The sequence below is a fragment of the Danio rerio genome, chromosome 17, assembly GCF_052040795.2.
Source record: "Danio rerio strain M-AB ecotype USA chromosome 17, GRCz13ab, whole genome shotgun sequence".
Classification (NCBI taxonomy): Eukaryota; Metazoa; Chordata; class Actinopteri; order Cypriniformes; family Danionidae; genus Danio; species Danio rerio.
The window spans coordinates 33,255,001-33,281,461 of NC_141037.1; the positions used below are offsets into that span (position 1 = coordinate 33,255,001).

At 35.2% G+C, this 26,461-nt stretch overlaps 2 protein-coding genes across 5 annotated transcripts in view; both read left to right on the top strand.

Moving 5' to 3' along the window:
* The window catches only part of arhgap5 (Rho GTPase activating protein 5), a 59,757-nt gene extending 39,098 nt beyond the window's left edge, over nucleotides 1–20,659 (top strand). For 2 of the 4 annotated variants that reach the window (XM_087290698.1, XM_087290697.1), the window contains exons 4-7: nucleotides 8,816–8,893; nucleotides 11,938–12,069; nucleotides 17,046–17,151; nucleotides 18,729–20,659. In XM_087290698.1, the coding sequence (XP_087146824.1) occupies nucleotides 8,816–8,893; nucleotides 11,938–12,069; nucleotides 17,046–17,151; nucleotides 18,729–19,044 (632 nt within the window). In that variant the 3' untranslated portion in view covers nucleotides 19,045–20,659. Of the gene's footprint in view, nucleotides 1–8,815; nucleotides 8,894–11,937; nucleotides 12,070–17,045; nucleotides 17,980–18,442 lie in introns of those variants that run through there. The other 2 variants (XR_015513478.1, XR_015513479.1) reach the window with 2 other exon arrangements.
* LOC147839992 (uncharacterized) overlaps nucleotides 1–26,461 on the top strand; it is a 782,854-nt gene that overhangs the window by 496,318 nt on the left and 260,075 nt on the right. The gene's annotated exons all lie outside the window — the stretch shown is intronic.

A 26,461-nucleotide genomic window follows, 5' to 3' on the forward strand; every position in this document is an offset into this window, starting at 1 on the left:
AGCTGCAGCAGTAATGCGGTTGATGTACCAGTCCATTGTGGTAAAGAAGGAGGTGAGCCGAAAGGCAAAGCTCTCGATTTACCGGTCAATCTACGTTCCTCCGCATGTATGCGAGATATTGTCATCCGCTTGTCCAGGGATGGGCCACGGGGGCAGCAGTCATAGGAGAGAACCCTAGTCTTCCCTCTCCTCGGACACTTCCTCCAGTTCCCCTGGGGGGATCCCGAGTCATTCCCAGATCAGCCAAGACACATAGTCCTTCCAGTGTGTCCTGGCTCTGACCCCATAGCTGAGAGAAGTCAGCTGAGGGGACTTGGGCATCTGTTTCCGATGCCTCCTCGACGCCTACCTAGGGAGGTGTTCCAGTCATGTCCCAACAGGAGGAGGCCTTGGGGAAGACCCAGGACACGCTGAAGGGACTATGTGTCTCGGCTGGCCTGGGAACGGCTGAGGATCCCCCGGAAAAGCTGGAGGCAGTGTCTGGGGAGTTTGTCAAATTTATCTTTGAGGCGCTGCTTTCACTGTATCCAATATACTTTCTTAAATCTTAAATTGATCATGTTTTCTTGCTCAAACAAGAAAAAATGTGGGGCCGCACTTGATTTTGTTTGTCAGGAACTGCATAATTTATTTGGATTTTTTTTGTTGTTGTCTTGGAGTATGAGGGTACATACACGTATTAGGGCTGCACTATATTGGAAAAATCTGACATTGCAATATTTAGATTTTCTGTGATTAAATAATGCAATTTGAATACACAAGATGGTTTGAATAAAACTGTTTGACAGTTTTCTTGGCAGTCTAACAGTATCCTAGTACAGAAATTAAATAATCACAATGCAAAAAAGGCTATTCGCCCTTTGCTTTGTCTCATGTCTAATCCAAGTATCTAAAAAATCTTGGTTTTGTTTTCACCTTCAGAAGTCAAATCAATAGTTTTTCCATAAAACAATTAAAACGATGCGGTAAACAGTTGCTGTCTATGGTGTAAACAAAACAATCTTATTTTTTGGTTTGAAATGTAGATATTTGGACAAGAAACGAGTAAGACATTTTTTTTGTGCACAAATCATATAAATTCTGTATAAATTATTCCAATATTTTTTGTTACCTTCAGACATTTTTTTTCCAAAGGTTCTAAACTGTCTTGAAATGCTCACAGGCCTTAAAAATGCATGCAAATGATAAACCTTCGACCTTCGCTCTGTTATGGTTAAACTTAGACAGTGACTCTACAAATCACGTTCAGACATCAGACTCAGCATTGCATATCTTGCAATGTAACTATTGCGGATGCACACATTGCAATATCGATGCTAAAACAATATATTGTGCAACCCTAAATTATAATAAACATCGCAAAATTCTGTTTAACAATGGAATTGTCCATTTTAAGTTCCTTATTACTTCCTACAAGTGTGATTAGTGGTGAAAAGGGTACTAAAAATCTTATTTAACCTACAGTTGCTTGCCAAAAATGTACTGTGTGTAGAATAAAAGTAGCTGTTCTAAATGCTACTCCAAGTGTGTGTAAAAAAAAGCCCTTCTAAAAGTATTGAGTATTAAAAATTATTCCCACTTGTACCCTGCAAAAAAAAAAAGTAGCTTACATCAATGCTATTTTTGTAAGGGTCTTTCTAAGGGCAAGTTAAATTATTTGGCATTCATGGAATATGAATTTAAAATGTGAGACCACATTACATTAATACATGCTCCTATAATAAGCCGTCAGAAAGCAGGTTACATACAGAGCGAAGTCTCTGTAACTAAGGGGGCAAAAATTAAGCTGTGATGAAATGTTACTGCGTATTATGCACTTTCAACCCTTACAAATAAACTATGAGTGTTCAGCAGCTGGTGCCACAAAAGACAAAACGTTTAATTTGTGCATGTGTCATTGTTTAAGGCCATTTGGTGATTTCAGTCACCATAGATCAGGTATTCTTTATCTACTCATCAATGACATGCAGTCTAAATGCTGTTGTTGCATGCAAGGATTTTGCATCTTGTACTCATTTAATGCTTCCTATCTGTTCACATTTGCTGCATTTTATAAAGCATCTGTATCTTCATGTAGTTCTGTCTGATGAAATGTCTCTATGCTTGATTTGGTTGAACAGAAACCAAAGGACTGACTATTCTTGCCAATTAATTTAGACTTAACAAAAAAAGTAAGTACTGCAGGTTATAGGAAAATAGCCCAGTAAAGTACCGACAAAGCACAAAGAATTGAATCAAGTAAAAGTACAGATTTTAGAAACTACTTAGTGAAGTACAATACCTGAGAAAAAAAACTACTAACAGTAGTAATTTGAGTAATTTGAGAATTTTTAACTTGTTGCTATACACAACTAATTGTGACTAAGGCTGTATAATATGACAATAAATGTTGTATGAACAAAATAAAAAGTCTGATTGATGATGATTTCATTTTAGCTCTATTGTTTCATTTTGTGGTGTCACAAAATACATTGTTTATGATAATAATTTTTCATCATTTATATGAGCGCAGGCAGATATAAGGATGCAAATGTTTTTAAAGTACAATGTTTACATTTTTGCATTTTTTATTGCAATGTAGTTTTAGTTGGGCCTGTAATTATTAGTTTTTGAAAGGTGTTTTATTTTATTTATATATTATTAATATTTATTTTACATTTTTAATCAAACGTTTGCCCTGAAGTTCTACATAAAGTGGGAAATATGGTCTAAATATTTGAACTAAATTTCTGAGTATATACTTTAAAATGGAAAAAAAGAAATAGTCAATTATTTGCATGTTGTCAGTATACGAAGTTAGAAATGGTTATGTATCATGTTATCAGGATATGATATGACTTACAGCGGGGAAAATAAGTTTTGAACACGTCATTTTTTTCCTGTAAATAATATTTCTAAAGTTTTAAATCTATAAATGTAAATAGATGTAACCCCCTTTTTTTAGCATATTCAAACAAGTATTAGCCTTAAGAGGAATGTTAAAACTCCTAGAGTTTGTGCTTATTGTATCGTATTTGATAGGCCTATTCATTTTTATGTTTATATTAGCCTCTCGTTTCCCCTTATTTCTCTCATACATATGTAATATATTTAATTCATAATTCCCTTATTGTTTAAAATGAACTATATTTTGTAGAGACTGTATTCTGTTTTATTTGTAAATCTTTTTTTGTTATAAAAAATAAAAAATGATCATGACGCCATGTGATCGGTCATCATGACTGCAGCAACTTTGAGCCCTGAAGTGTTCAGCTGTCTGGCTTGACGACTCCGTTTTCAACTCCGACCCCACCTGCGCTCGGCTAATCTCGTTGGTCACCGGCTGTAGCTGTGCTTCATGTCAAACGCACCTATTATCATACAAGTACATACAAATCTGAGTGGTTGAAGGAAGTGCAAATGTGTGTATTTAGTGTTTGTGTGTACTGTGCTTTATCCGCTATCTGAAATGGTAAGCTGACACATTCTCAGACAGGCTGACAGTTCGGTATGTGTGAACACTGTCAAGGCTTTGACTTTGATATGGTAAAGTGTGGTTAGTCTCGACGTGCTCCTGCTTTTGTAAGTGAGCTCACACACTGTGTTTTTAGGATAAGCATAACACACCACCAGGCCAAAGCTCATGCACTCACACGAGACAAGCCTGACAAAAAAGGGTTGGACCCAAACCCACGCCATTGCATGGTAACCTCACCAAAACATCACTTCATCTCCATGAGTCAGCAATGGGCAGCCAATGACATCATAAAAAACAATGGATGGGTCACAGTGGTTCACTGACAACGTAAATGTATAGCTGTTTGTGTGCAATTTAAAGCTGCCTAATACATTTTAAATATTGTAATGCTGTTACAATAATTAAAATGAATTAAAATTATTACCCCCACACTTCCTTTTTTTAAAGTTGTGTGAGATTATATATGTTTATCGACATTTAGCATAACATTTATATATTTTGGGCATAATTTGTAAGTAATAGTGCATCAAAACATTCAATATATTTTCATAATTATATATAATAATATGTTGTAATAGCATAATTGCTGATTATATTTGCTTGATTCAATTCTGTTATAGATTGTTTAGGCAAAGCTTTAGTTGAAAAACATTTATGTTCTCATTCTGTTTTATGGCATGTGCAGTGAATATATAGACCATTTTGAGGGGTGTAAACAAAAACAATTGTTCCAACGTATTTCCTGTTTTACATATTTTTTATATATCCCCAAAAGACCCACAAATTGATAAGTAATGTTGTGATAGCTATTTAAATATTAAGTTATGATTGAATGGCCTCTTGTTACTGTTATGTAATCGTTTGATAACAAGCACTAAAATATTGTTAAAATGTCACGAGTTGCTTCAAACTCATCTACAACTAGCCCAAACGTTGATCACACAACAAACAAGTCATAACTAGAATGCTATAAGAAAGAGAAAACAATCATTCATCGTTTACCTGGTCTTTTGTCTGTGATTAGGTCAGCTCACCTCTTCTGACATATTTGAGTTGTTTGTTCATGTCACACAGCTGAACCAATTCACACAGTCTGATTTGGTGTACTGTGGTACCCATATACTATCTCTAATGTATATACTATATACTAATACCTGTGCTATTGGTTTTACCTGTTGTTATCTGAAAATAACACAGCTTGAAATGTTGTGATCACAGTCAAGCATCCAGAGAGCAGTTTAACAATAGTGTACACACTTTAAAAAAAGTATCAGGTATTAATAGTATCAGGGTTTCTATGCTTAATGAAAGTAGTTGAATTTTAGACGCATGCATTCAAGGCCTAGAAAGTACTTTAAAACAAAAATAGGTCCTTGATAGTGCTTGATTTAAATTTGAAATGAAATTTGCTTTTAGGGTTATTTCAACAATTGTTCTGTGCTGCTGTCAGAAACAGATAAAAAAAATCAGAAAGTCTTGATTTAAAATTTTTCCATTTAAATCTTTCAAAAAACGTATTTGATTATCAGTATTGAATTTGACACAGTTTTTTGAGCATGAATGTTTAAGTAAGTATGTATGTATATATATATATATGTGTGTGTGTGTTTGTGTGTGTGTGTGTGTGTGTGTGTGTGTGTGTATGTGTGTGTGTGTGTGTGTGTGTGTGTGTGTGTGTGTGTGTGTGTGTGTGTGTGTGTGTGTGTGTGTGTGTGTGTGTGTAATTTTTATTTTTTATTTCATTTCATAATTATCAGTGTTCCAGTGATTGGCATATGAACTTTGATAATGAACAAAATTCTACTATTTGTATTTTAATTAGTGCAATTCATCTTCTACATTTATTTATTTTTTTTCTTATTCTTGTTTGAGGACCCCTTTTTATTTACACAATTAAAATAACTTCCCAGCTTATGTTCATGTGACATATTTTTGTATTGCAGCAGTAACTACAAATTGCATCTTTTTTTGTTTACTATTTTGGAATGAGCAGAGGCCATTGATGAGGTTTAGCCAAGCGGCAACCTCCAGCTCTCCCTCGTGAAGCAAATACTGACGCTCCATATAGAGCAAATTTTTATTGACTCCACTGTTAAAATGGCCAACTTTACAGCAGAAAAAAGGTGTTTGCAGCCTGGTACAATGAAGAATTTTAGTAAATTTTTGTTTTGTTTTATGTGGCTTTACAGTCAATTGCTTTTTGGTATTATTTCTTACAATTATCAGATGATATGGCATGCTGTGTGCACTTAATTGTGCTCATAAACCATTCACATGGCTTTCATTTCTCAACTGAATTAAATGATATACTTGTATACCAATTCTATAAATGTTTGTTTTATTTAAGATCATTTATGATTTATATTTTTCTTTAGACCAGTAAAGCACTCCAGAATCTGACAGATTGATTAGCTGTAGGCTCTAGAACAGTCATCTGAAATGTCATACAGTGTTCTGCCTGGATTTCATAAATAACCTAGCTCTGCTCACGCTCTACCTCTTCACTCTTGTTTGGTATCTCCCAACTGGTGCGAAGACATGCAAACAAAATGGCGACGGTTGGCTACGCATACTTGTAGCTTCATTTGCTTTCTTCAAAAACCTATGGGTGATGTCACGGACACTATCCATATCTTTTGCAGTTTATGAGTTTTGCAAGGCTTTGGTTTAAGTTTCTGGAAGTGGTGTGTGTTCAGCAGTTTTTTTTTTTTTTGCCCTATTTACACTTGGTAATATGTAAATAAGATTGCTTCTCCTTTGACTACTTGTGATCCAATCCACCAAAATGCACCTAAATGCCAGGTGTGTGAACGCAGCACAAAAAGTGATTGCCTTAGCATTTCAAGTGGTGTTCCCACCCATTCCAGCAAAAATATTTTTGTCAATTGGATCCAGCAGAGATTTCCAAAAGCCTCATGCCTGGAACTTTTCCAAGAGCAACATTATTATGACCTGTTTATGAGAAACAGGTGATGCACCTAAGCAGTAAAACAGGCTGCATTCGTCACTACTCACCTGCTGTTTCCTCATAGTAAAGAGGCAGGCGTCTTTGCGTACCCTCCCACCGCTCTGGAGGAGGCACCGGCTCTGACATGTGGGAGCATCTCAAGAATGCACAGCGGTTTTGACTTGTAGCAGTTAGCGGCCCACAACGCTTTGAGAGTGACTGTGGGAGCCCTGTGTTTTTGCATCAGCGCTCTGGAGCACCGCAGAGCTGCGCAAGGTCACGGCTCCACAGAGCTATCTTTAGCTTGATAAACGGGCTTCAGTAGATTAGACATAATGAAAATAAAGAGATACACACTGCGTTATCTGTCAGGGAAGGGGGAAGTGTGGGCTGAATTCTGCTGCATTATCTGAATTTCTGGCCTACTTTTTCTGCTGGTGAGATCAGCTCATATGTCCACTCATCCATCTGAAGTGGCCCAGTTTACTGGCTTGAGTGCATGATTTTAAATATTTGAGCAAAGATTATAGGAAAAGAGCTGCTCTGTGATGTGGGAAGGCTGTATATATTGGAGTGCTTTTCCCCTGTTGGTAATATTTGGGCTTCTGTGGACGATTTGCACCTCTGTGATGACAGCATTTCCACAGATTTGATGCAAACATGTACAGTTTTGACAGGCAGTTACAGGTGAATACATAATATATTTTTATTATTTTACTACGCTTCATGAAAGTAGTTAACTTAAACATAATTGAACATGTCTTTGATAGTGCTTGAATCAAAATTGAAATGAATTTTGGTTACGGTGTTATTTCAACAATTGTTTTGTGCTGCTGTCAAATTGAAAAAACAAAAATTCTTGATTTAAAAATTTTACTTTTAAATCTTTGAGAAACCACATTTGATTGATTATTAGTATTGAATTCAACAGATTTTATGAAAGGTTTTCTTTTAAGCTGTTTAGGTCTAAATTTGGTAAAATTACCCTGACATTTTTAATGTATTTATTAAACGTTAGTGAAATTTTAAGTACAGTAAGAACTTTCATGGCGCTACATACAGTGCTCAGCATAACCTGATTTTGAAAATATAAATATTTTTATCCATTCCTCATTAAATATAGGCAATGTATTTTGGTGCATATAAACAAAACAGATTTATTAAATGGATATATTTATTAAAATAATAATTTAGTCACCAAACATATTTAGAAATCGAAAGATAATAATATTAAATTCAAGCAAAATATTTATAAAAATACAAGAAACAGAATTTCAACAAAAGTTTAGTTTTTTTAAGTTAAATTTTTTTTCTCTTAATTTTTCCTATTTTTTTAATCACGCAAAAATTTATTTGAAATTTATTTTATTTTATTTTTTTCAAACATACTGTGTAATATTGGGTGTACTAGTTTTTGGACCATTATCGTAAGGTTTTTTTGTTAGACAAGCACCAGATTCGGCGTCAGTCTGACTAATCTAATGTGTATGCACAAATATAATATTGTATAGCTTCCTATTAAAAATAAGAATTTAAAAGATAGATTTGTGAGGGGTCTACTTATATGCTGAGCTCTGAATGCTGGTGTGTGAATTTCACAGGTGATGATTTGAAATTAATGGTGCTTTAATAAGTCCTTGAAAGTGCTTGAATCTAGACCTGAAAACCCTGTATTTACGTCAGCACTAAAAGAACTACCAGTACTTATGTTGATTGGCCCAAATATGCCTCATGAAGCACAAACACAGTATTTTAGAATTTAAGAAGACAGAAGTGAAAACTAATATCTGCAATGTTGTGTTTGTTTTTCATCCTCAAACAGTTGTCATGGGTGATTTCGTCCCTTAGCTTTTCTTTTTGCTTTTTCAGACACACAACTTCTGCATCAACATTCCATTTCCTTTATCATGACACCCACAAGCACACACAGGCACAACAACAAAATGAAAAACTTCCATCATGGGGTCTATCTCTATCTTTCATCCTGTTGACTTTGTTGTCCAGCATATGTTATTACTATCTTTTGAAAAAAAATCAATTAGATCTTTGTATCAGGGTCTTCTTTTACAACTGCTTTTTATTTAATTAATGATTTTTAATGACTTAACTGAAGAAAAGATTTTACATCTCAATGGAACTGCCACTGAAAACATTTCTGTTGAAAAAATTGACTTGGTATACCCTGGTTGGTGATTTATTTGCTACATACTGTACATTCTACTGTGCTTCTTCATTTGTATTCACTTCATATTTAATAAGAAACTAGAACTGAATCTTGTCATTCATTTGTGCATCCTTTTAAGTGAATGCTTCAAGTGTTTTTTAGAACACTGACTGCTTTGTTCCTCTGAGGTTTTGTCACATAACCTTTGCGGGATTGATTTTAATGAAGTGTCGCTCTTAATTTGCAGGTTTCACCACAGAGGGCCTTTATCGAGTGTGTGGAAACAAGACGGATCAAGACAATATTCAGAAACAATTCGACCAGGGTACGTACTGATTTATAACCGGGCTCTGTGGGAAATTAAGCTTAATTTGCAAGCTTTTGATAGCATGCTGCTAGGACAAGTTTAAAAGTAATTCACAAATCAGATAGAAGGAAGCCCTGATAAACTCCAGTCTAAAGGGTTAATTTGTGCATTTGATTTCCCCACCTCACCTACTGGGTGGAAATCTTATCTTTTACATTCATTAGAGTTCTATTTAGGACTATCTGCTCAGCAGTGTTTAACAAAAACACTTGATAGAAACAGACTTCTTGTTTAGAGCATGTTGTAATGTGGTTTAATGTGCAATAAAATTATTTAGACCATCCTGTAATATATTAGGTATACTAGCTACTTTATTAGCTAGTGCAAGGTTATTTTTACTTATATTTTTTAACTTAAGTTAACAATGTCAACGTCAATTTTATTTATATAGCACTATTTAACACAACCAGTGGTTGACCAATGTGCTGCACAGTACAATTGACAACAGAGAAAGAAAATATATAAAATTATAAAAAATAATAAAAATGATATAAAAAATAAAACAGACAATTTTCACTGATAAAATGCCAAATCAAAGAGGTAAGTTTTCAACCTGGATTTAAAAACAGAAAGGGATGAAAGACTTAATAAAGAGTGGCAGAGCATTCCACAACCCAGGACCAGCTACTGCAAAGGCACAGTAACCTCTGCATTTCAGCCTCGACTTAGGGATGCATAACAGTCTCTGGTTGGACGACCGAAGAGACCGACCAGGCTGATGCTCAATTAACAGGTCTGACAGATAAGAAGGTGCCGGGCCATTTAGAGATTTAAAAACCAAAAGTAGCATTTTAAAAGTGACACGATGCAGGCAGCCAGTGCAAAAAGTGTAAACTGGTGTAATGTGGTCATGTTTATTGGTACCTGTTAAAAGCCTTGCAGCAGCATTTTGAACTAATTGTAACCGGGATAAGGTTTTCTGACTAATCCCAATGTATAATGAATTACAATAGTCCAATCTAGTGGTAATAAAAGCATGTATTTTTTTCACATTTTTTCTAGATAAAATAAATTTGACTATTTTTTAAAGTCGAAGCTGAAAGAAACAGAATTTGACTACTGCACTTATCTGTTTGTCAAAGCTCAAGCCATCATCCAGAATAACACCCAGAGTTTCCCCAGGGCTTCATAGAAAAACTTACATTTTCAAAATTAGCTATCGGTGCTCTGGAAGAGGCATTTCTACCCACATAATGGCTCACTGTATATTTCCCACCTTTTTATGGGCCGTTTTCTGTTAATGTCAGAGATGGTTGTGCATGAAATTCCAGTATATCAGGACTTTCTGATATTTCAAGCAGCCTGTCTTTCACAACATAAATCAATTTTCTTTTTTCATTCTGATGATTGGTTTGACTTCTGGAGATCTTTACCACATCACATTAGAAATTCTGACATACGGCTCTGTGAAAAGTGACAATATTAAACAAGATTATTTGACATTAAATAAAGCAAACAATTGGTCCATGTTTAAAATTTCTGTACAAAGAGGTCATGTTTTGATTTTCTTTTGGTCTCATGCAAACAACTGATGCAATTTTGCAGGTCATAGTTCAACAAGCTTGAACTTTCCAACACAGCGAACTGCGAAACTTGCTGCATGAACTTGGATTTCCGGTCTGTCGCATTCACATGCCTATGAATGGAAGTCTATGGGGTGAAAAGTGCAGTATGAATACGGCTGAAATGATTGAGTTATTGCCATGCAATTGGTTGAGCTAGGTATATGATTGAATTGGTAGTTAAACAGATAAATTTGTACCTAATAAAGTGGCCTATGAGCATGTAACATTTTCTTATCATTTCCAGCTTCTTATCCTCTTACTATCAAGACTTAAAGGGTCAGCGCTCAAGCTTTCAACAACATGAATGACGAGAAACAGGCCCTGAAATACACGATTACGATCTTTCACACTGTAAATGGACCATTCCTGTAAAAACAAACTTAACATTTGTGGCTTCTGACTGGCTTGCTGCCTGCAGGCCTCCATCAAGCTGTGATTCGCACTAGTTATTAGCTTATGCAGGACATTTTTAGCTTAATTCTCCCCGTGACACATGAAAGCGATCAGCTACATTCTCAATTTAAAGCTCAGAATTAAATTGTCACTTCACTGATGATATATCGAGGCAGTTACAAGCTTGCAGTATGAGCAAAATCAGTCATTTCATGGTAACATTTTATATCACAATGTAGTTATTACTGCTGTGATTTCAATGAAACATGCTTTATATATTAAATAGCCATGACTCTCTTGGATTATGCAGTGCAATCGATCTTTTGCTTAATTTAATCTAATTTAAGGTTATCTTTTTATTTGGAATATGATAGACAGACACCAAATGACATGATTATTCTTAAAATATGAAATCTGGCATCTGTGCAAAAGCAGCTTTTAGGACATTATGTAACATTTAAGTTAAAAGCAACATCCTCAAAACCATAATGCTGATCAAAAGCCCCAAAACCACTTCCTCATTTTGATGTTTTTGCAATAATTTTTTTCATAGCTTCTTTAATTTTCATGGCTGTTTCTCCAGTACACCACTGGCTATTATGGTGAAATCCACTCTTGTTTTCATCCATCTCTTAAATCAAAAACTAGTCATCTCTAACTGCTGAGCTGTGGAAAAATCTTCAGCCGAGTGACCAGATTATTCACTCAGTGAGCCATCGTTTGCCCAAAAGAGCCACTGTAGGCATCAGTCTGCCCGCTGGCCCGGAGCCATTAGTCTCCCTCTCTTTTTTTCCCCTCTCCATCCGCGCATAACTGTGAATCGGGTGCTTTTCTCTTGTGTTCGTTCTGTGCTTTTGTGGAGAGATCTAGTCTGACAGCTGTCATTTCACCTTAAAACCCGGCTCTTACAGCCTCTCTTTATTTTCCTTTTTCCATAGTTTCCTTCCATTCTGCCTGGTAAATCTGTTTTAGTGGCTTTACCAACACTGACAAAGGCAAGTTGGATGCTCACACAAGCTCACACTCTTTTCCTTCCTCCCTCAGACCACAGTATTGACCTGATAGTAATGGATGTGGCTGTGAACGCCGTGGCTGGGGCTCTGAAGGCCTTCTTTGCTGATCTCCCGGACCCGCTCATACCATACTCTCTTCACCCAGAGCTCGTGGAAGCAGCCAGTGAGTATATCCACTCATTCACATTCTCCAGCACTTCCACTTTCAGCTGAGGTTTGCGGTAACAGTTTTTGCTATTCTGGTTGTTGACTGTTGTGACTCAGAAATGACACACTTGACCTTTTGAATTGTCTTATTTTCTGAAATGTAAAGGCCTGTTTGTGCACAGACTAATTTAAGCTATTGAAATGATTTTTTACACCAAAATTATTTTTGCAGAACATTGAAATTAGGTGACATTTTCAGATGACACTTACTGTACGTTCACACCGAAGGCAGCAAAAGTGTCAAAATTTGCTGCATTGATCTCGTATTTAAAGCAGCCGTTGCAGCAAATCAGCAAATCTGTTATAATCCCACATTAAAACATTTTTATAGTAAGAAAATGTTGCACACTCTTTGTCAACTCATTTAACTTTGGAAGATCAAGTTGTGGTGTGTACTGTGGCTTTGCTCCACTTCCAACAATCCAACATGTGATATGTCGTTAACATGAGATTCCTGCTCTTTTTTAATATATATATATAAGATTTTGATGGTGTGATAACCTTGGATAAAAATATCACAGTATTGTGATCACTGCTCTAAAATATATTCTTCTTAAATGTCTGGGTAAAAAACTAAAATCTTTTCCTCCCATTTAACAAAATATATTTTATTTTGAGAAAGATATTATATATTTTGGAGCAGTAAACATGTCAGGTTAAATAATTCAAATGAATCATTGACTTCTGCTGTCTTTATTAGTTTCAAAAACACAAATTTCTTTACATTTTAAAATGGCATCTTTGGAGATTTTTTTCTGCTGGAGATTCTATTATCCTAAAAAACAAAAAAACTAAGTGAAGTTTTTAAACTAATTTCGAGAGGAGCACATGATATAATTGACTGCAGCTGGCCACCTATCTACACTCATTAGTTAGCCAATCAGATCTGTCCTAACGCACTATAAGTAGCCTAGCTAGATATTACTCCCTTATCTTCGTTTTCCGAAGAAACCCCCCATCCACCCCCTTTCTCCTCCTTTTCTCCTTTACAAAAAAGGGGAGCTCTAGAGAACCACCTGATCTCGTACTCTCCTCACATGCTCAATGGACCTGGTGGGAGCCCTGGGCTCAACTATCTCCGAGCTCAGGGTTCTCTCCCGGGACAGCATGCCAAACCTGCTTACAGTTGTCAAGCAATATCTAAGTGTGAACTCTTGAAATGTAAATAAAACAATCTTACACATACCTTGGGAGCGGTATTACAGAACATTTTGGCGGTTTTAAAATCTTGACTTTTCTAAACTGCGGTATAACATGAAAACGGTTATCGTCAAGTGGTGAACTTCAACATTTCGATTGCTTGCCGCCGGACCGAGTCATAGCTCATTATCATAAAGTTTACTTGATTTCAACTCTCCTCGAAGGCACCACACTAATAAAGATGTTCTGCTCCTCGCCACTTATCTCCCATTGAAAATAAATGACTTCCGGATATTTTGACACTTGCCGCTTTCGGTGTGAAAGCAGTTAGGGTGCTTATGGTCATCCTTTTGTTAGCTAGCCTTTGTAAAACCATTGTTTTTGGCAGGATGACTCCTCTTCAAGGGTAGTGCAATAATCGAAGGTGGTTGTTATGCACATTTTGTCAATAAAGGCGGTTCTAGTAAACCTCCAGCATGTGTGCTCAGATAGAGCAGCATTTACTACGTTGAGCCGTAGTTCCCTAATAAGCTTAAAGCTACACAAATTGGAGATCAAAATACAAATTGATTTAATCGGAATGATTGTGAAATAAGAGTTCTGTGAAGGCCATCTGGCCTACAGAGGACATTTGTAACTGATCACAGAGCAGTGTTCCCCTGCATGATAATTGCATCTTTTTTCATTTTAATTAGTCGCCTAGCAATTTTGCTAATACTTGTGTCATTCCTTAAAACTTTAGCATGGCATATGAGACATGTCTCTGTTTTTCTGGCTTTTTGGTCCTGTTGGAAACACTGCTAGTGCATTTTCATTTCTCCATTGCTGAAGAAGACTTCATTTCTGTATTGCGTATTTAAGGGAAGCTAACAGGAATAACTATATCTCATTTTAAAAAATGGTAACAGATCAGTTCATGCGTTTAAGTAGTCAAAGATTCCTATGCCAGATTTAAAATATTTTATACTTTAAATTAAACAAAGAAATATAAACAAAGGTAGAATGAACAACATTGATTTGTTAATACTTATTTATTGGATTCATTTATAGTACAATGCTTTCTTTGAAATAGTAAAATCATATTTGGAGTAAACTTTTGTGTATTAAAAACTCAAATTATTTCAATTAGGCTATACGTACAGACCTGGGCTTGGATTAAAGCACCCTCACTGTTTTGTCTCTATTTAAAATTGTTGCAGTAGTCTTGTACTAGTAGTTTAAATTAGGGCTGCATGATATTGGAAAAACTACAATTTTTGTCACTGCGATATAAATACAATTTCACCAGCTGGCTTAAACAGCTCTATTTGCCAAGTAATTGCTTTAGATTGATTGGGATGATTTTGAAGGTGAGGGAAATATAAATATCTTTTTATTATTTTATTATTAATTTATAATAGATATATAAAAAACAAACTAGGTAAACACAATGGAGCAAATATTAAAGTAAAATAAACTGTGTTTTATGGCTTTTCTGGTAAGATTCTAAGAGTAGTCAGGTAAAGAAAGGGAATAATCAAATGTAAAATAACACTGCATAGTCTTCTTTAAATAAGTCATTCAATAAAATTAATATTTATTAAACTTTTTATGCACAACTAAATTGCTTTGAACTCTCTTAAATTGCTTTTACAGTCACAGGCCTTAAAACACAGGCAGACGATAAACTTTCACTCTGATTTGGTTTAGTTCTGCAGTGTCCTGTGGTTTCTGGTCTTCTGTTATCCTAACTCAACATTGCATATCTTGCGATGTGACTATTGTGAATGCACACACTGCGATATCGATGCTCAATTGATTTATTGTGCAGCCCTATCTAAAACAGTCTTGTAATGATGTGGAGAGCCCCCCCTTCATGATGGTGAAGTGGTTTGGATGTATGCCCATGCATGGTTAATGTACTATATAGATACACGTTACATTACATTATTACACACACTTAATAATAACCCATTTTTATTGCCATCAGGTTAGTTCAGTGCACTGTACACATTTCATAGCATAAAGTAAACCTTAAGTGTATTTCAGGCTCAAGTTGTAGCCTCAGCCTCTCATTCATCCTTCACATGCAGCAGGTGTGTGGCAGCGTGTCAAGGTGAAATAAGGCAGCTTTAGTGATACAGCATTCATCCATAACATCAGCGCAGACTACAGGAAAGACAGGAAGTGTGTCTTCAACAACTATGAGAACAAGTCCAGACCTGCTCGTGTTACTTCACCGCTTAAACAGCCTACAACTCAAGTTTTTCTTTTTTCTATCCCAGCCGGTTTCTGCTTTCAACTGCGTTCAATATTAATCCCATCACCACACATTCTAATCCCAGCCCAAGGTAGCTGAGAAGTCATTTAAATGCATCTGCATTTCCGTTTGATGCTTCCGAGCGTGAATCTAATCCAGGGTCCCTTGTGATGTCCTCCTCATTACTTCTCATCCACACAGTTGTAGATAAATGACATTTAAGTGCTGGGAATCTGTTCTCTATGTACATGCTGATATTCAGCTTTATCTTTTCCCTTCCCTCTGGTCCTCGGCTGGGCAATTGTAGCTGATTGCATCTTATACATCGTACAGCTCTTTATTTTATCAGATGAATGCAAAATTTCTTAATTGTCTTTCTGTTGAAAGTGTTCGTTTTGTGCTGACTAGTTTTATATGTTCAGTCCTTGTTGAATATTTTTTTTTTCAAATGTTATATTTTTCTGTAATTTGTCATGTTTTAAATTGAGGAATCACTTCTATTTTAAAGCAGATGTTAGAATGTACAAACTGGCCAACAATAGCAATGAAAAAAATAAACAAGTCTTCTATTTGAATTTGCTTTAAAAAGTACTTTAACTGAATAAAATGCTGCTAATCTTAACGAACTGATCACACAAAATGTTTTTGCGTGAAAAAAAGGCAGTCAAATTATATTTTATGCATGCAATGCTGCTAAAGATGTGAGAAAAATGGATGTTTACATAGAAAAAAACCATTGAGAAATTAGAGCAGTGTCATGCAAAGTTTTAAAGAACTACTTTAAATAAAATACTGAGTTATTACTGATAATTCACATGCACTGCACAAATGTTCACATTTAGAATATCTTTTCAAAAGAAAGACACCCAAAATATTAAAGTAAATTTTGAACACACAATTATTTTAAATTCTTAATTCTCTTCAAACTCTTTTGTGGAGTTTGTGCACATTTTTGAAGACATGATAATTGAAGATAATGTGTCGAGGGAAAAAGTCAGGAGAAGTCTACAAGCCGCGATTTGAAGTTGGGATGCCCACAACACTGTAGTGTGCTATGTTTCTGCACACTAACCACTAGGCTATCTGCACCAACTAAATACAGATGATCTTAAATCCATCAACTATTTAATAAGCACTGACTTAATATTTTGCATATTATTTATTTCACACTTTTGTGTTTTTAAAGAAATGCTAAAAGTAAAGGATTTTGAAAACCTGAAAGGATTTTCATTTTTAGATTTGCTTAAGATTATATTTAACACAGTAAATTGTTATTTATAAAGAGTAACTTTGATTCTGCATAACGTTATGCAATTGTAAATAAATAAAATGAGAATTGATTGTTCAGATATCTAACAACTAGTAGGAAACTGATACATAGTGTCACTCTTTTACAAATACCAAATTACACCAAAATCTGGTCTTTAATTTATTTAGTTTTTATTACAAAAGAAAACATTACAGTAAGATCTTGTATCATCTGGAAAATGTACATAAATGGAGATGTTCTCAGTTTTCTGTTTAATGAATTTATTAAATGTGTCTTTCAACAGAAATTGTAGATCATTACGAGAGACTGCAGGTGCTGAAGGAAATCGTCAGAAAATTTCCTCCTGTGAATTATGAAGTTTTCAAATATGTCATCACTCACCTCAACAGGTAAAGCTTTTGTTCCCTGCTCTTTAGTAAAACATTACATATGTAACTTTACCTATTACAGGGTTCATACAGTCATGAGAAACCTAAAAAAGTCATGGAATTTTGACATGGCATTTTCCAGGCCTGGAAAAGTTTTGGAAAAACAGAAAAACCCACAAAGTTTTGGAAAAGTCATGGAAAACAGATATCTGTATTCTTGAAAATTGTTAGTTTTCTTGACTTCTATTTTGTTCTTGGCCAATTACATACTCTCACATTATTAGTGCGGTGTAAGCATTATATATATCAATTTTACATAGATATAAATGTAATGGAGAGCGACACAGAGGCGCAGTAGGTAGTGCTGTCGCCTCACAGCAAGAAGGTTGCTGGGTCGCTGGTTCGAACCTCGGCTCAGTGGGCCTTTCTGTGTGGAAGTTTGCATGTTCTCCCTGTGTTTGCGTGGGTTTCCTCCGGGTGCTCTGGTTTCCCCCACAGTCCAAAGACATGCGGTACAGGTGAATTGGGTAGGCTGAATTGTCCGTATTGTATGTGTGTGTGTGTGTGTGTGTGGATGTGTGTGTGGATGTTTCCCAGAGATGGGTTGCGGCTGGAAGGGCATCCGCTGCGTAAAAATAGTGCTGGATAAGTTGGGGGTTCATTCCGCTGTGTCGACCCCGGATAAATAAAGGGACTAAGCCCGACAAGAAAATGAATGAATTAATGAAAATATGTAATTGAAACTAAATAAATTGCTGTGTGTTTTACAAGATGCTGTAATACATTTGAACATGCATTGTTTTTCTTTTACCATGCATATGTAGACATTGCATGAAAGATTTGTATATAGTATATATACAGGATGGGCCATTTATATGGATACACCCTAATAAAATGGTAATGGTTGGTGATATTAACATCCTGTTTGTGGCACATTAGTATATGTGAGGGGTCAAACTTTTCAAGATGGATGATGACCATGGTGGCCATTTTGAAGTCGGCCATCTTGGATCCAACTTTTGTTTTTTCAATAAGAAGAGGGTCATTTGACACATCAAACTTATTGGGAATTTTCACAAGAAAAACAATGGTGTGGCCTTGAGGTTTCCATAGATGAAGAATGGCCCCACTACCTTTGTATCTATGGTGTGAAGATACAAGATGTGCAGCACCTGAAACTATGGATACTGGAAGCCTGTGCTGGCATTTCTCCTGGGGTGTTGCTATCAGTGTGTGAAGAGTGGGAGAAGAGGGTTGCATTGACTATCCAACACAATAGGCAGCACATTAAACACATTTTATAAGTGGTCAGAAACTTGTAAATAAGTTGGATCCAAGATGGCCAACTTCAAAATGGCCACCATGATCACCACCCATCTTGAAAAGTTTGACCCTTCACATATACTAATGTGCCACAAACAGGACTTTAATCACCAACCATTCCCATTTTATTAAGGTGTATCCATATAAATGGCCCACCCTGTGTATTTATATAATACATCATGTAAATACTGATTCTGCAGATAAAGGATCTAAATGTATACTGGTGAAATACCTCAATTGTAAATGAATGTTTGTTTATGTTCTTCCTCCTTCAGGGTTAGTCAGCATAGCAAGACCACATTGATGACCGCCGACAATCTCTCCATCTGTTTCTGGCCGACGCTCATGAGGCCTGATTTCGAGAACAAGGACACGCTGTCCACCACCAAACTCAACCAGTCGGTCATCGAGAGCTTCATCCAGCAGTGCCAGTATTTCTTCTATGGCGGAGACATGACCGAACCGTCCAGCGCTGAGGGCACACCTCCACCCCACGGCCACGGCCTGGAGTCTTTGCTGGCCCTACAGCTCCCGCCACCCCTCCAACCACAGCAGATCCAGCACCCGCTGCCCCCAGAACCCCTCATATAGACCTCCTCATCACATTCAGCTGATTGCAAAATGCTTGTACAAGTATGTGTGGGTGTGTATGTGTGCGTGTGCGTGTGTGTGTGCGCAAGCCTCGAAAAATAAGAAATGAAACTTTTTTTTTTTTGTACAAAGAAAAATATGAAACATTTCCCCCACCCCCGTTTTTTTTGTGGCCCGGCCTGACTGAATGAGAGTGAATCAAAACTGTAAAATCAAATTGTAAAGAAGATGTCAATGTAAATTTGACATCATAAATGTGACAAACATCGAAAACATAAGATTTATTTATAATTTTTTTGTTTTGTTTCAAAAGACAATGAAGTCAATCATTTACTATGAAAATACACACACATGCACAGCTTGACATGATGGCAAATTGTGCCCCCCCCCCCCCCCCCTTTTTTTTTGGCTTGTGTTTGTCCCTGTTTTAATTTCCAATGGACAAAAGATCTATTTTTTTGAATATTTTTATCTTAAAGACAGCAGTCGTTGTTAGGGTGGTGGTGTCCCAAGGAGTTTGGGATTGGACTAATATGAGTTTATAAAATCAGGGGCGCCTGCATAGGATGCACTTTGTCCTACAGATGTTGAACCGGGAGCCCCTCGTACTCTGGAAACCACAGAAAGGGAAACAGGCCCACTGCAACCGTTTGGCACATCTCAGAGATCCAGGCTTCAGAAGACGCCTGGTTTTCTTCATCTCGTTTCATGTTCGTTTGTTTCGTTCAGTAGACCACCTTTGAAAGTTTTATTGTTGTCAATTTATTTTTTGGACTGAATTTGCATGTTCTTTGCCACTTGTAATAACCGAAAGAGTAAACGCGGAGGAAAAGCATAAATGCTTAAATGTTTTTATTTTTATTTTATTTTTTTTATGAACGACTTTTTGATTACCTTTTTTTTTATCTAACTTGTTTGAGGGAACATTAAACTGGGGTAAAATTGTTATATTTGTTCGTTTGTCATGCCATAGTTCGACTTTTAATATCATATTTTGGCTTTAATTGTTTCCCTAAAATAGGAAAATATAAATATCTCTATATATACAATATATATATAAATAAATATATATAAATGTCAGCATCATTGGATGGCTGATGAAACAAATCACGGGGTACTGGAGCTCTGTATAATCTTGTAAAACCTATAATCAGATTTCTTTGTGGTATGATGTATTAAAATTTGGGGTTAGATCCATTGACTGTACTTAATTCCCTATATGAATACAACTTCTTTTGTTTTCTGTTTGTTTGTTTTTTTAGTTTTTTTAATTAGATGGTACTGAATTTTGTTCCACAGTAACAGATGCTGTTTAGAAAGCTTGCAGTCTTCGTGTGGAATACAGCACAACTCCGAGAGGTTTTAGTTGTGATGCAGGAGTTTGTGTGTGAATGGATGGGAACAAAAAAAAAAAGACAAGATTTATCTCAATTGACTCACTAAAACGGAGGAAAGGGCTCAATAGGGTAAGTGTGCAGCTGCTAGGATCCCATTTAGAGTAGTTAAAAAAAAAGAGCAACATTATGTTCATATGACTGCCTCATATGATGTACAAACTAAATATTTTAACATCATCTGCTATGTATTATAGTAAATAAATGATTTTGACAAATGATGTTTGCCTGATGTTTTTTTAGTCGTGTGAGTCGTCAGATTATCTAAAGACCCTACCAGTGGTTTGGTTTGTTTAAAATGTCTCCTTGCAATCAGGGTTGCCAGATATGCGGGTTTCTGCACTGCACTTAGTCTTTTCTTTTTTTTTTTCTTTTGAGGTCACAACATCTGCCCTGCCATTAAATGTTTATCACAGTTATTGTTTTTTTTATCTCTGTGGAAATGAATGCCATTTTTATTTTAGGAACCTAAAATGTTGGCTTAAATTATTTTTTTTTAACATATTGAAATGAGAATTCATTTGTTGTTGTTTTCAATGATCAACTCACCTCCACAACAAATTTATCAGTGTTAAATTCTTGGCGTTAAAGCATTTCAGAGTAAAGTGTTGAAATTATACTGTTCATTTTGATTTATTAAAACAATCAAAGTTTGAAGCTGATTTCATTGAGTGTAAAATCAAGTCAGTGGGTAGCACTTTCGCCTCACAGCAAGAAGGTTGCTGGTTCAAGCCTCGGCTGGGTCAGTTGGCGTTTCTGTGTGGAGTATGCATGTTCTTCCCGTGTTTTCCCCCTTCGGGTGCTCCGGTTTCCCCCACAAGTTCGTGAATGAGTGTGTGTGGATGTTTCCCAGTGATGGGTTGTGGCTGGAAGAGCATCCGCTGTGTGCAACATATGTTAGAGTTATATTAGAATAACACTGCTATTTTTGCAGTGTACTCAGTAGACCTGTGTCTCATAGATACTATTGTACTCACCAAAAATCCTGGCTAATAATAAGTAATGTTTAATTGTTAATGAAAACTCCTATGCTTACCTGCAATTATTCATTACAAAGATTGCAATGAAAATTAAAGCATCATTTATAAGAGATGAAAAGTGGCGGGGCAGTTTTACAGTTGTAAAGTTTTTCTTTCAATCATTTATCAGTGACTACTAAGTAGGGTTGCCTATTATCATTACTAAGCAAAAGTATTTTAGTATCAGGTTAATGTAAATGGTTAAATATTTTTAGTTTGATATAAAAAATATAGCTTTTTTGTGAATTAAAACTAGCTAAAATGCAGGTATAAAGGTTAAACAGTAAAATATTGATTTAGATCAACACCATGCACAGATTCGACACTGTTGAGCAATGCATTAACATCCCACACAAAATTCTCTGTATTAAACTTTTTTTTTTTAAACTATTTGCCATTTTAAAATTTCCATCATTTTGAAGCCAAACGGTCAAGCATAGAAGGGCCTTTGGTAAAATACATGGCCGATTAAAAAAATATTTTAATATAACAATTTTTTACTAACCTTTTTAAAATGTTTGGACAACACTAGAACATTTTAGAAAGATAAACCAATTCTACTTGTAAATCGAGGACTTGGCAATGGTGCCTGATATTTTTGGCTTCACAGAGCAGTGAATGAGGACCGCCATCTTCTGGTCAAGATACGAACTCTCACAACTCTGCGTTTCATTTGATTTATTTATTTGGCACAATCCCTACGTGTTCGTTACTTCACTTGTAGCGAATTTGCTAACATATCTGGCGTCAGAACATCGAGTAAAGCTGATGTATGAGCGAATATTCAACATTTCACTTGCTCTTGGAGTCTCGGTGTGGCTGAAAGGTGAGAATTGGAAACGGCCACATAACATTACAAATGAAAGGAATTTTTTTGCCCTCCTACACATTTGATTGTTCAACTCATTTTGTGCTGTGCGTAGATAACAAGTCACATAATGTTAGTTATTCTTGGCTGAAGTTGGAGGTCTTGTGAAATATGAAGCTTGCAAATCCCATGAAAGTCGGCTTTGTGTGCCAGTTAAGAGGTTAACTGCATGACATAGGGGCCTAATAATTTAACAGACAAAAAACAAGTCTGAAACTTTAATTGAGGCTTAGCTAATATATTAGTCCAATATAACAAAAAACATAACATGTTTTGTGAATAAAAACTACATTTAAATGATTGTGAAAGATAAAAATGCTAATTTAAAGTTTTATTTAGGTATATTGATAATTATTTTGTGTATTAATAAGTGTGTGTAAGTATTTTGTGAGCACAGGGACCAACACTGTTACATGACAAGCCACTTATTTTCATTAGCCAGTATTTTAAATAAGCTACTGGTTTTTATTCCATCCAGTAGAACATTTGTTAGCTACAAATAATTTAGGTATTAGTGAATGTTTAAGAACACACCAGCCTACTTCCTATTCATTATGTACTCATTCTGATTTAATATTCTAATACCTGTAAAAAGGGATTAGTAAACCCACTGTTACCTGAAACAGTTAAGTTGACTTCATTTGTATAATTATGCAAATAGTAAATTTAGGCCTACTTAATAATTTTAAGGCAAAGGGTTTACTCAACTAATCACTTTTAACTATGTATTAACTAACTAGACACCAGTACTTAACATTTATTAATTTAGCAGATGATGTTATCCAAGGTGACTTACAAATGAGGATACAAGTTAATTATCATTAGATACACAGGTTATTATTTAGTTAGTAAGAATTTTTAAATCTAACTTTCCAGCATGTTCTGACTAGTCATAATTGAAAAAGCTGTTATACCTAAGATAAGAATTGTTATATTAATTATTACAAATATATACTACTATCTAGGGCTGCACGATATTGGAAAAATTGGACATTGTGATGTTTTGATTTGCTGTGATATATATTGCGATACACTTTCACCAGATAGCTTGATTGGCACTTTTTTTTTTTAGAAAGAATGAATTAATTTAGACTTATTTGGGATTGCTCTGGAAGATTATTAGCAAGACAGAAGTGAAATATTTTATATCAAATTATTCAGGTACAGAATAATCAAATGTACAACTCCTGTAACAACACTGACTCTACAATAAGATGTAGTTATTTATACAATCAAACACTGTATATGCTTATTTGTATAAGTAATTCAATAAATAAATTTGAGCAATTCCCTGCAAATGTCAACCTTGCCATGAAAAGTTTTCACCAAGTTTTCACCAAAATATGGAAACCGTTTCTGGATTTTTTTTTCAGTACTTTAAAAATACTCAAAAATGTATCTGTCAATGTTTTTGAACTATTCTACTTGATTTACCAAAGTCACACAAATGGCAATTTTACATCTGTCACATCCATAAAAGAGATTTCACATCAATAATGACACCTTTTCTTCATAAATTTAAAAATATTAAATAAAATAAAATCACTTTTGTTTTATACAGAGCCGACTCATATCCTTTTGATTATCGTTGTTTCTTTTGGGCTGTGCAGTTTAATTCACAGAATTTCTACAAAGTATGTTGTATACTGTAAACCCGCAGACTTTTAACGCATGTTTATTTTCCTCATTTAAAGTTTAAAACATGTTTACAGATTGATATTTTTTCTGGTCCCTTAACTCTGTGGTCAGTTGTTCTGGAAAATATAAACTGATGTTTCGATATAATGTTAACATATACTTTCTATGCGAATTTATGTTTTGAGTTTTTACTGCAAATGTCACATCCATAACGCTGGAATTGCTCATCTTTATTCGTTACAAACAGTACAATTGTGCCTGAATACTTTAAAGTATCACCGGCCTTAAAAGCATCTGCAAATGATAAACTTTCACTTCATTATGCTTAACCTCTTCGGTGACTCCAAAAAATCTTCTGATCTGCTCTCCTGCTTAACTATAATCCCAACATATAAACTCAGGATAGCACTTCCTGCATTGTCCACATTGCGATATCGATGCTGAAACAATATATTGTGCAGCCCTACTACTATCTATCACGTAATAATTCCTGGATAAATGCTGGTATGTAATAAAAATAAACATTTCTTCTTAATATGTAAGAGTATCTAATAGATAAGTACTAGCATCTAATGAATAAGTGCTCATATTATTAGTTTATCTTAATAATAAAAATAGTCTGTAATTCTTTAAATAATTCTTTTTCCCAAAATAAAAAAATGTTCAGTCTGACCAAAATTCAATTGAATGTTGACTTCAACTTAACTTTTTAATGGCTTTAAAAAAACTTGTATTGTAGTGCAAAGTTCATGTGGACCACTTTCATTTCGTGTTTATAATGTTTTGTTCTTTATTGACCTTTCAGCGTATGGAAAAGAGCAGCGTGAACCCTTCTCAAAATATCTCCTTTTGTGTTCCACAGAACGACAACCTGAAGGTGAGTCAATGATGATAGAATGGGCATATAATCCACCAATGAGTGCTTAAAAATTCAATACATGCTTGTTCAAACAGTGCTACTACTCACAATTAGGACTTTACTTCATATTTGTAAACACGGTGGCAGATTTATGACAGAAGGCGATGGGAACGTTAATGCTCGCAGGTGCTTGCTGCAATACTGCGACAGCCTGCCAACCGCAGACTGCACTTGTAAAACACGAGAGACTTCTATTCAATTCTGATGGGAGCGATGTTAATCACTCACAGCTGCTCGATCGCATGTTTGACCTACAGCTGACTAAACCGACAATAAAAATGACAATCACATCATTGCAATTTCCCCATTACAATGGCACAGTGCCACATTTGGATTTATTTCGTTATCAGCTTGGAAAACATCTGCAAAGAGAGGGCAGAAGGCAATATGGCAGAAGGATTGACACTTAATTAGTTGAGTTCTTCAGAGGAAATCACTGCAAATTGACTGTTTAATCATCAATAGTAATTATTTGTTGGGAAAAACTCCAGATATATATATATATATATATATATATATATATATATATATATATATATATATATATATATGATGTATGATTTATCATTTAAAGTGGAATTTATTCCCTTCCAAGTCTTTTCTATGTATTAGTATAATAAAAATCACAATTTTAAGCTGTAAAAGACTGGCTGCCAGCTGTCCAAACATACCCATGTCAGATTTTAATGTAGCATTTCTCCACGTCAGTCACATTGTTCAGTATATCGCTAACAGATCTGTGATGGAAACCAAGGGTGGCGGTGTTTTTTTGGCCTTACATGTAGACGGATGCCAAAGTCAGAAACATTGAAAGCAGACGGCCAATGCAACATGATACAGCTGATAAAACGTCTCTGTCAGTGTACTCTCGTTCACACTCATGCAAACATTCGTTATTTGATTTGGCCTACAGAGAACTGGGGAAATATAATTAATGAAAAGTCAGACATTATTGGCCTTTGTCCAAATAAATGCATCAGATCCTGAGGTAAAACCTGGGGTTCTTTGGGTGAGAGGCCAATATTTGAACCATCCTACTCAAATTGTTCTCTATGCACAAAAATATGCATGAATCACATAAGAACACGTGGTGGTTATATTTCATTACACATATGTACTCGCATACATTCAGTGCTTAGCATTTATAAGTTACACCCATCACAAATCTGTCTTTTAAATTCTTATTTTAAATAGGAAGCTCAATACAATAATATATGTGTGCATATACATTATAGTCTGTACTGAAGCCAATCTAGAGCTTATCTAACAAAATAACTTACGATAACGGTGCCAAAACTAGTGCATCCAAATGTATGTTATAGAAAAGTATTAAATACAAATAAAAAAACTGGAAAAATCAAAAGCAAAAAAAAAAAAAGATGGAAAATTTGTAGGTTGTAATCTTTTTTGCAATATTATACTTGAATTTAATTGTTTTATCTTTAAATTTCTAAATATGTTTGGCAACTAAAATAATATTTTAATAATATATGTTGAATAAATCTGTGTTGTTTAAATGCACCAAAATACATTGCCTATATTTACTGACAGATGAATAAAAATATTCATTTTTAAAATG